This window comes from Sarcophilus harrisii, chromosome 1, assembly GCF_902635505.1.
Source record: "Sarcophilus harrisii chromosome 1, mSarHar1.11, whole genome shotgun sequence".
Classification (NCBI taxonomy): Eukaryota; Metazoa; Chordata; class Mammalia; order Dasyuromorphia; family Dasyuridae; genus Sarcophilus; species Sarcophilus harrisii.
Window position 1 is genome coordinate 320,625,518 of NC_045426.1, and position 16,667 is coordinate 320,642,184.

The 16,667-nt window shown below is 33.9% G+C and overlaps 1 protein-coding gene across 1 annotated transcript in view; it reads left to right on the plus strand.

Annotated features, from left to right (window-relative positions):
* LOC116420465 overlaps positions 1-16,667 on the plus strand; it is a 181,700-nt gene that overhangs the window by 130,853 nt on the left and 34,180 nt on the right. The window contains exons 11-12 of the mRNA XM_031945481.1: positions 6,539-6,666; positions 8,658-8,774. Coding sequence (XP_031801341.1) covers positions 6,539-6,666; positions 8,658-8,774 — 245 coding nt within the window. The remainder of the gene's footprint in view (positions 1-6,538; positions 6,667-8,657; positions 8,775-16,667) is intronic.

A 16,667-nucleotide genomic window follows, 5' to 3' on the forward strand; every position in this document is an offset into this window, starting at 1 on the left:
GGCCCTGGATATTTTTTCTTTTAGGGAGTTAATTAATAGCTTGTTCTATTTCTTTTTCTAAAATGGGACTATTTAAGTAATTTATTTCCTCTTCTGTTAATCTGGACAATCTATATTTTTGTAGCTATTCCTCCATTTCACTTAGGTTGTCAAATTTATTGACATAAAGTTGGGTAAAGTAACTCCTGATAATTGCTCTAGTTTCCTCTTCATTGGTGGATAGTTCTCTCTTTTCATTTTAGAGGCTTTTCATTTCATTCCCCTCTCATTTTCATTTTCATTTGATTTTCCTTTTTCCTTTTTCTTATTAAATTAACTAAAAGTTTATCTATTTTGTTGGGTTTTTCATAAAACCAACTCTTTGTTTTATTTATTAATTCAATAGTTTTTTTTAGTTTCAATTTTTATTGATCTCTCCTTTTATATTTGGAATTTTAAGTTTGGTATTTGATTGCGGGTTTTTAAATTTGTTCTTTTTCTAGCTTTTTTAGTTGCAAGCCCAATTTATTGATCTTCTCTTTCCCTATTTTATGCAAATAAGCCTCTGGAGATATAAAATTTCCCCTTATTATTGCTTTGGTTGCACCCCACAAATTTTGGTATGTTGTCTCATTATCATCATTTTCTTGGATGAAATTATTGATTGTGTCTATGATTTGCTGTTTCACCCATTCATTTTTTAGGATGAGATTATTTAGTTTCCAATTTCTTTTTGATCCATTTTCTCCTGGCTTTTTATTGAATGTAATTTTTATTGCATCGTGATCTGAAAAGGATGCATTTACTATTTCTGCCTTTCTGCATTTGAATTTGAGGTCTTTATATCCTAATATATGTTCAATTGTTGTATAGGTTCCATGAACTGCTGAAAAGAAAGTGTACTCCTTTCTGTCCCAAGATCTAACATCTAGTTTTTCTAGTATTCTATTTATCTTTTTAACTTCTTTCTTATTTATTTTATGGTTTTTTTTTCTTTTTACCTTTTTTGTGCTTCTTTTGAGTTCTATATTTGGAGGTCAAATTTTTTGTTTAGCTCTGGTCTTTTCATCAAAAATACATGGAATTTACCAGTTTCATTGAATGGCCATCTTCTTTCCTGAAAGAAAATGCTCAGTTTAGCAGGGTAATTTATTCTTGGCTGCATTCCAAGAACCTTTGCCTTTTGGAATATCAGATCCCAGATCTTTCAATCCTTTAATGTGGAAACTGCTATGTCCTGAGTAATCCTTATTGTGGCTCCTCAGTATTTGAATTGTTTCTTTCTGGCTTCTTGTAAAATTTTTACCTTGGTCCGATAATTCTCAAATTTAGCCACAATATTCCTTGGGGTTTTAATTTGGAGGTCTTTTTCAGGAGGTGTTTAGTGAATTCTTTCAATGGTCATTTTACCTTCTGTTTCTCTGATATTTGGGCAGGTCTCTTTGATGATTTCCTAAAAGATAGTGTCTAGGCTCTTTTTTTCATCATGTATTTCAGGGAGTCCAATAATCCTTAGATATTTTCTCCTAGATCTATTTTCCAGGTCTGTTGTTTTCCCCATTAGGTATTTTACATTGTTTTCTATTTTTTTTATTTTTTGGGGTTTGCTTGACTGATTCTTGTTGTCTTATTGAGTCATTCATTTCCATTTGTTCAATTCTGAATTTTAGTGTGTTATTTTCTTCATTTACTTTTTTTTTTTTACTTCTTTTTGTATTTGTCCAATTGAGTTTTTGAATGAGTTTTTCTGTTCTATGGAATTTTTTTCCCATTTCACAAATTCTGTTTTTTTTTTTTTTAAGGAGTTATTTTTTTTTCCATTTCACAAATTCTGTTTTTTAAGAAATTATTTTCTGTTTCTGTTTCACAAATTTTGTTTTTCTGGGAGTTGCTTTGTTTTTCCAGTTTACCAAATCTATCTTTTAATGAGTTATATGCTTTTTCGATTTCACTATGTCTATTTTGTGTTGTCTTTTCCAAATTCTCTTGCAAAACCTTCATTTCCTTTTCCCGTTTTTCTTCTAGCTCTCTTTTAAGAGCCTTTTAAAGTTCTTCTAGGATAGCTTGTGTGATGGGGATCAAGGTTATATCACCTTTTAGAGCTTCATCTAGAGACAATTTGCCTTTAGTCTCCTTGGGGTTTGAAATTTATTCTTCTTTCTCATCATAAAAGCTGTCAATTGTTACTTTTTTATTAATTTTTTTTAAGTTAAGTTAAGGTCTGCCTTTAGGATGGGTGAGGTTTTCCAGGCAACCTCAGATGCACTAGATCAGGGCTGATTTATCCCTGGTGCTGTGTCTGCCATATGGAGTCAGCAATGCCCCAGGGCTCTGCTCTGTCTGAGCTGACATTTGTGGTCACCTATTTGTGCTTCGCTGCTTCTCTCCTATTTCTGATTGAACCAGATCTTTTCTGGTCTGTTTCTCCTGTAAATTCTCTGCCCCGGGACTGCCTTCATTGGCATTTGTATTAGTTGCCCTGACTGACTCTCTCCCCTCCCCCCGTCACTCCCCCCCCCCCGCCATTTTCAATTGAAACAGACCTTTTTTGGCAATCTTTGAAATTATCTTCTGCTTATAATTTGTTGAACTCCCAATATTTGTGGGTTCTGCCCGTCCAGAACTAATTCAGAGGCCGGATTTCACAATTTTTGTGAAGATTGTAAAGAAGACCAGAGAGAAATGTGTGATGTCTCTGCCATCTTGGCTCTGCCCCCCACACCACAGAATCTAAAATTATTTTCTTTTGGAGAGTTTATGATGAGATAAGTAGAAAGATTGCCACAATAGTTATGCACCAATATCTATTTAATGGGATGAGAAAATAAATCCTATAAACAACTTGAGAAAACCATCTAAAGCATGTCACCATATGCTTTAGTATTCAGTGCCTCCGGGTGCAAGGGAGAATTGTCCCTTCTCAAAAGATGTGTTGAGACACAGATGAAACTTATAATAACAAGCTTTATTTTTTATTACTTTAACATTTGAAGATATTTACATTTTTGTTATTTGATCCTCAAAACAACCCTCTGGAGAAATTGTTATATGTATCATTCCCTTTAAACTGAAGAGAAAACTGAGGCTGAGAAAGATCAAGTGATTTGTCTAAGGAAATTGAGCCAGTGCCTTAAGTGGTATTCAAACCCACATCTTCCTCACTCCAAGTTCATTACTCAATTTTTCTGCTTTTTACTTGTCAACTGTTCCAAAATCTCTAGTCTTACGCATTTTTTTAGCAGGTAGCCAGAATTTGCTGGGCATGGTAAACACTAAACATTGCTCCCAAAATAAAATGACTAACTATAATCAACTATATACCAATAATGTACTCTATGCACTCAGACCATCAAATAATAGTAGCAAAGGTCAAAATGGATATCAAATTGGAAAGTTAAAGTGAGTGCCTCAACTCTAACCCTTATCAAAGAGTTCCCGATTACAAAAAGTGGGAAATGGAAAAAAAAATAGATACTAAACTTGAGTCTACCATTTCCTGCAAAAATGAAACTAATGTTAGACATTATGATTAAGAGGCCAAAAGAGCCCAGAAACTGCTTTGATCAATAAACACTTAATTCCTTTGGAAGACTGTGAATACTATCATCTCTTAAAATAGCAAAAACCGGTGGAAATGAAATCAAGTCAAAAGAAAATGAAAATAAACTGAAGAGAATGCTGTAAATTCCAATGATATTTTTGTTCAAGCTGTCAGGACAAACAGATATAAAATGGTACAAATATGATAATATTCTATTCATGAGCAACAAAAATACCCACATTTGGACCTTAATGCCTCATGCTATAATAATAACCACTATGAAATTGGGAAGAAAATCTAGGTTAGCCAAATTGTGGGAATATGGGCTACTTTGGTACTTTTGAATATATTAAAAGAATCAGAGGAAGACTATTAGTGTTTTTAGAAGCAGCTAGGTGACATAGTAGATAGAACATTTGGCCCAGAGTCAGGAAGACCTGAGTTCAAATTTACTAGCTGTGTCTTAATCTCTTTATTCTTCAGTTTCCTTCATTGTAAAATAGGAGTGCTAATAGCACCTATTGTGCAGGTTTGTTGTGAGAATTAAATAAGATATTTATAAAAAAGTCTTGCACAGTATTTGACTCATAACTATGAGCTTTAACAAAGGTTTGTTTCTTTTCCAGCCTTTCTCTTTTAGTGGCATCTCTATGGATGCTTTATAGAAAGACACAAAAATTGTGCAAGATAAATTTGTGTGTGTGTGTGTGCATGCGCGTGTGCGCACATGTGTTTTGGGGGCAGGTTGTTAGATAATCACTGATGCTCCTTTCAGTTCTAAAATATAACCTTATGAATTCTGAGATTCTCTAGTCCCATGATTGTGAACCCAGTAATTAAAAGGAGTAGCCACACTGATGAAATTACAGATAATAACAATAACAATATAAATGGAAAGAACAAAAAAAAAAATCTGTATGTGGTACAACTGTAATTACTTAGCTCATCCCTGGAGAAGATTTGAGAAAATTTTCCTTGTCTCCTTCTTTGGAGTGAAATGAAACTATGGATGTGGAAAAGTGTATATATTATCTGATCTTATTGATGTGCACCGAGCTAAACTAGTTGTTAGGTTTTGCTAAACTAGATAAGTATACTTGCTGTGCATAATAATTTGTATTTTTACAAAATCCTCTCTATCATACGTTTTTGGGAGAGTTGCTCATTATGGATGTGTTATTCTCATATTTTTTAAGAAGAGAAAGTAAGTTTATGACCATGAGTTATTGATTTTCTTTGGTTACTTTTGAGGAGCATTAATATCATTCATGATTTTTTCCCCATTCTTTAAGTCTCTTTCACTACTTAAGATACCTTATCAAGTGATTCCTTAATGCTTCAAAAATTATTTTCTCCATCTTGTCATAACGATTATCTCCTCTTGTTGGGTTGATGATGAGATAGCAGAAAGACCACCATGGAGGTCTTAACAGCTGATGTATCAACATAGTTTATCAAGAAGGTCCCTTCTAATTCTAAAATGTAGGGCCCTATGATTTCTGAGATTTTGATGTTGCATGACAGTGATTGACATCAACAAAGAGAGTATACACATGGGCAAAATCACAAATCCATCTGGTGATCTCTGCTAGGGAGGAAAGATACTGTGAGAACATAATTTGAAATCCAGCTCTTCAAATTTTTAACTGAGTGATCTTGTACAAATTTCTTTACTTCTCTGAATTTCACTTTCTTCATTTAGAAAATGAAAAGGTTAGATCACATGACCCTGAAGATTACTTCCAAGTCTAAATGTATACTCTTCTGTTTATCTATATTTAAATATATGGGTAATATTTCTAAGATCCTGTTATGTTGTAAACCCAAGAGCAAAAGAATTGTTTTCAAGCACAGTAGATTTTTAATTGAAATGGGTCTTACCCAGCATCTAGCTAACTCTCTGAATTTTACAAATAGGTATTAGACTCAGAGTAAGGAAGAAGTGGCAAATCTTGTTTTAGGCAGCTGTCTGACATTTTACTAGCTGTCTGACATCAGGCAAAACACATAATCTCTTTGTGCCTTGGTTTCCCTATTTGTAAAAATGAGGCCTTTAGGTTCAGCAAGCTTCCCAGATTCTTTCTAGTTCCAATTCTATATATTTTTTTCCCTAAAGAAATAAAATAAGTATTTCAAGGTCATATGAGAACCATTATTTAAAGTCATGTCTCCAGACTCCATGTCACTTCCCCGGAGATGCCAAACACATTACAATAGGGAAATGTTTAACAAAATAAAAAATACAATAAAATACAGATAACATCACATTTTAAAACTAAGTATGCTGGTGGCAAGGATCCTTATGTACAAGTTAATGGCACCATTGTACTATACCACATTCTCTTCTACACAGAATTTAATGAAGCCTAAAGTTCATAGGTGCTTAACAAATTCTTTTGATTATATTGATGAAGAAGAGCAGTTGGCCAATAAGAAATCAATATAACTTTACCATGAATAGAGTGTGAAATAGTCCTTAAAACAGTAACATAATGAAAACAACACATAATTGCTCACTCTCTTCCTTTCAGGTGTTTGCTGAACTATGGTGGTTAAAATAAGTAGTGAAATCAGTTCTAATCGCAGATAATGTTTAAATTTTACTCTCTTCAGTTGGTCAAATTTGTGACTAGACAACCCTTAATTTTCTTTGTACCTCACTATTCAAAAAGTAATGCAAGTCATTTGATGGTTGTTTGAAAATTATCACTCTTTTAAATTATGCAAGAGCCATATAAACGCTTTTAATTCTAGTCAGTTTTTGATATCACCAAGCTATCAAGGTCTCTGTCACTCCTTGTTTTATTAAAAGGCTATCTATTACTGGTTTGCATATAATGACTTTAGACTGATCCTGATATGCTAATATCCCATATCAAGTATCAGACTTATTCCTGTTCTAGCTCTCTCACTTTTTATTTCTCCCCTGAATGAGGAATATTGTTTTGTTGGCATGTGTTCCATGTGGGGAAAATCGAACACCTGAAAGGAAACCTTTGTTTTCCTTCTTTTTTGTAGGTGAGAGATCGAATTGTCCACCTCGTTGTGACACATTTCTCAAATCTGGATTGCTTGGTCCTTAGTTCCTGCTCCCGGGTAACAGATGTAAGCTTGCTGGAAATTAGTACTTACCTGCGAACAATCAGGTACCGCTTATTGTGTGAGCATCCAAACTAAAACCCCCAGGCAGAATTAGAAAGTTGCAGGTAAAAACTGTTCTCACTCCCAAGTTAACCCACCAAATTCAGCCAAAGGAATAAATTCAAGCTTTTTTTTTTTTAAAAGTTTTTTTCTGCTTGTAGACTGTGAGCTCTTTGAGGGGAGAGACCGTTATATTTTTTGGCTATGTAAATTTAGTGACTAGAGGGATACCTTATATATAGTCCTTTCCTATTGTTTTGCTATATTGAATTAAGCTGGGAAAGTGAAATTTTATAAGATCGCTAGATTTCAGTTCATTAAAATTCATCAGTTTTGTGTTGTTTTATAGAAATTGTAAACATCACCTTGAATATATGATACTTAAAGATTTTTGTGGTTTGGTCAGCCTCTCAGTGTGGAAACTTGCCCCACCATTAGCAAATCCCTATATTCTCTATAGTTGAAGAACATATAGATCAAATGAAGTATAAGTAGTGGACTTTGTTTCCAGGTGTTTTTGACTAGAAGCTGAGTCCTCTATCCACTATTTTACACTGCCTAAGTGCAAAATAGACATTCAAGTAACATACATTGAGGCTCATTTAAAGGATACTTCAGGACTAATACACTCAAAAATATTCCCAAGTTTATGGATCCCTAGGTTAATACCAATGATATATAATATAATTATAATAACAATGCTAACATTTGAATAGCATTTATTATGTGGTAGGGATTGTGAAAGCATATTCCAATTATTATCTCATTTAATCCTTACTTACAACAATCCTTGGAAGTACATGCTATTATAATTCCTATTTTGCCAATGAGGCTAGGAATTGAGTAGGGATTCCAAGCCCAGCACTCTATCCACTACCACCTACCTGCCACATATATTTGATTAGTTATTTAGTTTACTGGCTGTCCTTGAAAAGCATAGCTTTCCAAAAGCTAAACAAGTTTTTCACCCATCTGAAGAACTAGTAAAGGATTAATACACTGACTTAAATGGGAAACCAGAAACAAAGACTGAAAAGGGACTTACAGAAGGGATGATCTGTATGTATGTTTATAGATGTGTACCTTTGTGTATTCTTGGAAATGAATCCTTCCCATTTATCTGTTGAAGAAATGACAGAAATTCATGTTATTTTTGCTTCTGTAAATATATGCAATAATTTTTTCATGTAGATTTTACTTCAAAAATCTTCAGGCATTTCCCATATGTTTTTTATGAACCACATATCTATGGTTCAAAGGAAATCACAGTAGAACAGTTTGTCCTTCTTTTATGCTCCACTCACTGAACTCATGTTTATTTATGGTTTTTCTTAATGCCTTCCTTTTTCCCTCCAACTCCCACACACTAACCTCTCATGACCAGAAATTTGAGTGCAAAGCCAGGAAAGGGACGGACTTATTTAGAAGCTTAGTAATTATGGGATTTTGCATAGATTCTAGACTTAGCCAAATGATCATGGGGGTGAGCAAAGGACAATTCATTATCATCTAAAGAGAGGATATTTTGAATTATGAAAAATTCTTTTAATTGCTTTGGCATGCTTTCTCTTTCCATCACTGCATTCTATTTAAGTGTGTAATGTGACCTGTTTGGCTTGGAGAGGTAACCTAGCACAGTATACAAAGAGCATAGGATGTGGAATCTGTAGATTCCTGAGTTTGAATCTTGCCTCCTGAATTTCCTAGTTATGGGAGAATGGGTAAATTCACCTTACTTTCTTCACTTGCAAAATGGGATTAATAATAGTTGTTAATTCAGTGTTATTGTAAGAATTCAGCAAAATGGCATTTTTACATTGTTTTTCAAACCCTGAAATGCCACATAAATGACAGCTATTATTATTGATTAGTATGGCCTATAGCTGATGCAAGTTTTTTTCTTAAAGATCTCATTTCTTTTTATGATGTGATGGGAAAGTGAGTATAACAGTGTTTGAGATTTTGCAAAATAAATCTATTCATCTTAAATCTACAGATATCTTGATGTGAGTGGATGTAAAAAGGTCACTGACTTTGGAATCCATGCTTTGGCAAGAGGCTGCCACCAACTTCACTATCTTGACCTGAGTTCAACAGGGACAAGCAGAAGAGGGTAGGAAATTTTTGAATTTCTCCTTTTCCATTCTTTTTTCCTCTTTAATTAATCTATTAATAGGTTAAGCTGTCTGAAGATTATTTTTTATGATCTTACCAACTATCTTGAAAAATTATGAGTCTACTATGTTATCTATTTGTGCAAAAGACAGAAATTAAGGCATCCAACCATGTGTTTGTTTCAAGTTTTCTTTCTTTAATGGCCAACTTTTAGATCAGAAGGCCCCAACAGATTGAATCTTGGAGCCTGACCAGACTGGTTCTATAGCTGTAGCCTCAGGCCCTATCATACTCCTTGAGGGCAAAGGATGTTGAAAATGCTAGTGAGTCACAGAAAAGTCAATTTGGCTGGGAGGTCACACTGAAAGTTTCAGGAATTCCTGGCTTGGTGAAACCTAAAGAAGATTAATGTTTCATATGTACACAAATTAAGTAGAGGAGACATGTTTAGAGGCTGCTGACAAATCCTTTTCTACTTTACAGTAGGCAATTTTAATGGGTGTGCAGTTGGGTGGGAGGGCTAGGAAGGAAGATATAGCTGGAAATTACTGAGCTCGAAATGTCTAGCAACTAAGTGAAGTGTGTAGAACCAAGAGAATAATTGTACACAGCAGCAATAAGATTATGCAGTAATCAATTCTGATGGATGTGACCCTTTTCACCAATGAGGTGATTCAGGCCAATTCCAATAGACTTATGATGGATAGAGCCATCTGCATCCAGAAAGGATTGTGGGGACTGAAGGAGGATCACAACATAGTATTTTCAACTTTTTTGTTGTTGTTTGCTTTGTTTTTTGTTTTTTTTCTCATTTTTTCCCTTTTGTATCTGATTTTTCTTGTGTAGCATAATAATTGTGGAAATATAGATGGAAGAATTGCACATGTTTAACAGATTACTTGCTCTCTAGGAGAGGGAGTGAAGGAAAGGGAGGAAGAAAAAAATTGGAACACAAGGTTTTACAAGAGTGAATGTTGAAAATTATCTTTGCATATAATTTGAAAATAAAAATCTATTATTAAAAAAATGTCTAGCAACAACCCTCTATTACCCTTGAGGTTTCCTGCTATGTCCTTTTCTAGATTTACACTTCCCTTCTTCCAGCTACCCTCAACCTTGAAATTTTAATAAGTTTCTATCCTCAAAAAGTTAGGATTCCTTTTTTCAGACAATCTTGTTCAAAATTCATTTTCTTTTTGTTTGTTTGTTTGTTTTTTGGAAACAATTGAGGTTAAGTGATTTGCCTAAGGTTTCACAGCTAGTGATTTGAACTCAGATTCTCCTGACTCCAGGGTCAGTGTTCTATTCATTATGTCATCTAACTGCCCTAGAATTAATTTTTTTTCTTTGGACAAAATTTTTCTGTTCAAATTGGATAGCATCCATACATTCTTGAAATTAAAACCAAATATAATAATGATTTCTTTATTCTAGCTCTAGCCTGATAAGAGGTGATGAGAGAATTACTGCAGATTCCTGAATATATGATCCCTGAATGATCCCATTACAATTGTATCCGATATAAAGCTAAAAATGATTTCTTTAGTGTAAGGAATGCTGTATGTGACAATTCACTTCCCCAATATAGAAGACAATCTATCTTAACTTAGAAGAAAAGTCCTAGAAAGTTACCTTGATATTTGAAAATAGAATTTGAGAAAATGAGTTCAAGCAACTATATGGAGAGTGTTGGGATAGCAGGATAACTATATGGGATAAACATATATGAGGCAAAACTTGACTAGAAGAAATGATTTCTATGTGTCATTGGCAGAGAAGCGGTCTTGATGAGATAGCAAGATTCTTCCATGCATAAACTTGATGATCCCATTTTGTGGTTTCTATTTCTAGCAGCAATGCATGGATTCACATTAACAGGAGAGATCATCCTTAGAGTTGTACCCTTGTCAAATTCTGTTATTAGAAGGCTTTAGTAATAATTAAGAAATACTTCGTTAACCAGGAGGACATTTTGATCATTAGTGAAGTTCACTGATTCAGAGTATGTATACCAGCTTTTAAACTGAAGTGGTTCTTTTTTATTTTTTTTTCGCCTCTCATATTCCTGATTTTTAAATCGCCAGTAGGGATCAGTTATATTCCTTAGCTATTTTTTCTTTTCATCTTGGCAAGGGTTGTTCCAAATTCCATATTCTTCAGATACCATTCATTGTCATTTTATAGATTTCTGCAAGGTGAATACTCTAAATGAATTAAAAATTTTTTTCTATACATAAAAGAGACTAAAGAATCTTTGTTCCACCAACATTCTAAGTGGACCTTTGGGGCTATTTAATATCTCTGCCTAATTGGTCCTTTTCTTTCCCTTATGGCTAACATAACCTTCCACTTCACTGCATCTTTGTCTCCAAATCATTTTTATCCATCTGTATTATACTATGTCCCACTCTACTGATATCTTCCCCAGTATTCTCATTCCTCTTTTTTTCAGTCTTCCCCACCAGCATTCTATATCTACTCCTGTCCAGTTTTTCCACTATGTACTTTGGAAGTTCCATTTCCCCTTTTAACAAATATGCCTTTATTCTGAACCTCTTTTGTACACATTTAAGTCACCCCTTTTTTGCATTGGCTGAAGCCTGGTGTTCCTCTGAAGACTCTATACTTTTAGGTCTCTTCTCTAATGTTAGCCTCTCCTTACCTTGCTTGTCCATCTCACAAGGCCTACAGATGGAGTTAACATATTCCTTGCTCCTTTCTGACACTTCTACACTCTTACTTTGCCATCATCATTTAGTATTTTCTCCTTTGAAGTTTATGTTGACTATTATACTCTCTTTGAACCCTTATTTTTGTCACCAATCCAACTCCTGATCATTTCCATCTTTTTATTTTATAAATATGGTATTGGTTCACAAACTTCCTTTATCATTTCCTTTCTTAGCATTATTTTAACCTCATTTTCCTCCATATCTAATCTAGATCCTACTATCAGTCATTTCAACAATGTTGGATCAAGAAATAACTTCTTTTGACAGAAATCATTCTAAAATGTACTTCTCTATCATCTCAGATAATGCACATGGAATATAATTTTCCCTTTCCTTCAGTTTTTCTCCTCAAGATTGGCATTATGAACATCAGTTATTGTTCTATATAAGGCCATCATCTCAGACACTACCAGTATGTGTCCAGCTTTTTTTCTACTGGAAGGGCTGACTGATTGCAGCAATTCATGAATTCTTTCTTCCTCCTCACAGCCAGTTGACCAGCTACCATAACTTGCTCCTATAAGGATATATGCAAGTTTTCCTTTCACTCTTTTCTATTCTGTTCTTCTTAATTTGCTAGTCTGGAAAAGCAGATGAGAGAAATAGGATTGTGTCTAAAAACAAAGGGAACAGATTCTGAGGATCTATTTTAAGTATAAAATTTGAGGTTTAGTGTACTGACCTTATGACCTCTATCATGACTATTTTGAGCCTCCTTTTTTCCTTCCCTAAATTCCCCTCATTCTACTTGAGAAATTGTTTCTCATTTTTGTATTTATATTCACATTCCCTTTCAAGTACTAAGTACTGAACTGCTTATTGAATTGTACTATGTTAGATTCCTGGTTTTCAGCTCTTTTTTTGGATCATGGAGATTGGCTCTTTGCACCATCCAATAAATGGCTCCTTTCTTACTGTGTATGTGCCAAGTATGTGCCAAGCACCATGCTAGACACTTAATAGATGCTCAGTGAATACTGGTTGGTCACCTATTATTCCTGGGAATCTTAATGTTTTTTTCTTTAGTTGGAAAAAAATGAAAGAAGGCCAATTAGTCAACTAACATTTATTAAGTGTTTCCTATGTGCCAGGCATTGTGCTAGACTGCACAGCCACAAAGAAAGGCAAAACCAAAAATAATACCTGTTCTCAAGGATCTCAATCTGATGGAGGTGATAAGATGTTAACAGCTTTGTGAAAATAAAATATCTCCAGGATAAATTAGAGATAATTAACAGAGGGAAGGCACTAATATTTAAAAAGGATCAGGAAAGTAAAAAGTAAAAGATAGGAGCAACTGAGATTTAAAAGAGGTCAGGGAGCTTGGAGGTAAAGATCAGGAGAGAGGACATTCCAAGAATGGGGGAAGAAGCAGCTTATAGAAATACTTGGGACTGAAAGATGGAGTGCCTTGTGTGAGTAACAGTAAGGAAGTCATCATCTTGGATCACAGAGTGAAGGGGAATGAAGTCTTGGAGAACTAGAAAGGTTGGAAGGACTTTAAAAAGCCAAAAGGAAGGGTCTATTTTGTACTCTGAACAGAGGTGACAGAAATACATAACTTCAGGTCTCAGGTTTTTTTTTTTTTTTACTTATGATTCCTGAGATTTTCTATGCAAAAAAATGTAATCATAGTTCTGAGCTATCAAATTAGCAGTGGAATCAACTTTCTTATTATTACAAGTTATTAATGGACAATTTCAGTTCTAGGTATTATTACAAATGGTTGTTATTATTAAAGTGAAGTGAGTAGGTGGGTAGAGGTTCTGTGTGCTTATGAGACATGATAATATTTTTCCTGGAAATAAATTAACATGTTCTCTTTCCTACTTCTTCTTGTTATTTATTTTTTAATTAAAAAAAGATTGTTGCAGTCAGTCATTTGTTCTGAGGGTTTCTAGAATAGAAATATTTTTCAGTCTTTTCCAGCAAAAAAATTAATTCACAAAGAATTCACTTTGCCCTTCTGTGCTGAGTACTTCAGTTAGGCACAGTAGGGAAGTGTCAACAGCTGTGCAAAAAACAAAAGAATCAGAAGATATCGCTCCTGCTTTGTGGTGCTTATCAGGAAGCTGAAGAAATGAGCTATATTATGCACATAAACATATGTGTGTCTAGGCAGTTACAGAGCTCAGATATGTGATAACACATAAGAGAATCATCTAAGATAGTTTAATTTTGGGGAGTTAGAAAAAAGCTCATTATAGAAATAAAGGCCTCATTTTAAAAATATATAGTGAATTGACTCAAATTTGTAAGAATACAAGCCATTCAGCTAGTTAGTATAGTAGACAGAGAGCACTAACCCCGAAGTCAGGAGGACATGAATTCAAATGTGGCCTCAGACACTTAACACTTCGTAGGCAAGTCACTTAACCCTAATTGCCTCAGCAAAACAAAAACAAAACAAAACAAAACAAAAAAAAGCAATTCTCCAATTGATAAGTGGACAAAGGATATGAACAGACAATTTTCAAATGAAGAAATTAAAGCCAAATAATTCTAGTCATATGAAAAAAAATGCTCTAAATCATTGATTAGAGAAATGTAAATTAAGACAATTCTGAGGTACTACTTCACATCTCTCATATTGGCTAAGATCACAGGAAAAAATAATGATAAATTTTGGAAGGAATGTGGGAAAACTGGGAAAATAATAATTGTTGGTGGAGATATGAACTGATCCAACCATTCTGGAGAACCCAAAGGGCTATCAAACTGTACATGTCTTTTGATCTAGCAATGTCTTTACTGGGCTGTATTACAAAGAGATCATAAGAAAGAGAAAAGGTCCCACATGTGCAAAAATGTTTATAGCAGCCCTTTCTATAGTAGCAAAGAACCACAAATTGAGTGGATGTCCATCAGCTGGAGAATGGCTAATAAGTTATGTTATATGAATGTAATGGAACTTTATTGTTCTATAAGAAACAATCAACAAGATGATTTCAGAGAGGCCTGGAGAGACTTACATAAACTGATGCTAATTGAAGTGAGCAGACTGAAAAGAACACTGTACACAGCACCAACAAGGTTATATGATGATCAACTGTGATAGACTTGGCTCTTTTCAATAATGAGGTGATTCAAGCCAGTTCCAATATATATAGTGATGGAGAGAACCATTTGCATCCAGAGAGAGGACTATGGGGATTGAATGCGGATCACAACATAATATGTTTACCTTTTTATTGTTGTTATTTGCTTGCTTGTTCTTTCTTTCATTTTTCCCCTTTTGATCTGATTTTTCTTTTTTATTATTATTATTATAGCTTTTTATTTACAAGATATATGCATGGGTAATTTTTCTGCATTGACAATTGCAAGACCGTTTGTTCCAACTTTTCCTCTCCTTCCCCCCTTCCCCACCAGGTGGCAGGTTGACCAATACATGTAAAATATGTCAAAGTATAAGTTAAATACAATATATGTATACATGTCCAAACAGTTATTTTGCTGTACGAAAAGAGTCAGACTTTGAAATAGTGTACAGTTAGCCTATGAAGGAAATAAAAAATGCAGGTGGACAAAAATAGAGGGATTGGGAATTCTATGTAGTGGTTCATAGTCCTGATCTAATTTTTCTTGTGCATCATGATAAATGTGGAAATATATGTTTAGAATCGCACATGTTTAACCTATATTGAAAGGCATGCTGACTAGGGGAGGGGAGAGGGGAGATGGAGGGAAAAATTTTGGAAAACAAAATTTTGCAAGGGTGATTGGTAAAAACCATCTTTGCATGTATTTTGAAAAATAAAAAGTTATTATTATTTTTTAAAAGTTGGAATGGATAAGGAACTCAAAAATAAAATAAAATAAAATTAGGAGGCTTCACCATATGAACTTCTTCAGATCCTTCAGTGGTATGAAAATTACTTAGGATAAGTAATAATTTTGAAAAAAAATTTTGTGACAGCAGAGTTTGGATATGTATGTATAATTCTGACACGAGACTGATTCATCTTGACCAGATGAAATTGAGATGAACTATTTTAACCAACTAAATTCTTTGTGTTGGATTCCACGCAATACACTTGTTTCATTGCTTTTTTGTTGTTGTCTATAGTTTTAAAGGATAGATATGACTTCAAAATATGCAAAAGTAGTTGCTCTTAAAGAGCACATTTTAGTGACTGGAAATATTGCAGCAACTTTTGGTATAGGGAAAACAAATATTTCAATTCTTATTCAAGCCCAAAATGAAAAGGGATCCAGTAGTTCTCAGGCAAAGAGGCAAGTACAGTCAAAAATGAAAAACAATATAAACAATTGACAAACTACTGGTATAACATTGCATAAATAATGCTTCATAGATGAACAAAGATCTTCAGAGGCATCTTGCAGCTGGAGAGGTAGTTACTGATTCCTTTATAGTGTAATGTAGATTTCTGTAATTTAGAACAACAACAAGAAGACTAATTAAAAAAAGGAAAAGAAAAATAAATGATCCCATTTCTTAGTTTAATTTAGGATTAAGTATCTGTGCCTAAGATTATAGAATAAAGGGACTTAAGGATCATTTAATATAAATGCTTCATTTTACAAATGAAGACACTGAAGTCCAAAGATGTGAATTCATTTACCCACAGGGAAAAAATAGAAAAAAGCCCTTATTTGAACTCAATTTCTACAATCTCGAAGATCTAATAATTTCACTTTCCCTGCCCCCATATCACATATTTTTCAATATATGAACATAAATTATATTTATCATACTTTAATTTCAGATTTATTTACACATTTGAAAATAAAATTTATCAGATGAAATTCTAATAAAAACAAAATTACTAAATAACTAGGTTATCACGAAGGTCAATTACCTTTGTTTTATGTTATATGGTTTTTAAAAAGTCTCAGTTCCAAACCCCTGATTTTCTCATAAAATTTGTAGCAAACAAATTATATCATTATAACATTACTATTTCCTGCATTAGCAGTTGTGAACTTCAATGCAAGGCCAGGTCATTTTTATTTTTTTAATTAAAGAATTATCTCCATTTTACAAAAGGAGACCACATCTCTGATGGAAATGATATATGTCAGAAGCCCCAAAGCACCATGATGACAGATTTGCCAGCAAGCTCAATGAGGGCATTTACTTCATTGGGCTCCTTTTTCAGAGGCTAAGAGCCCTCTAATTAAAACACAGAAAAGAA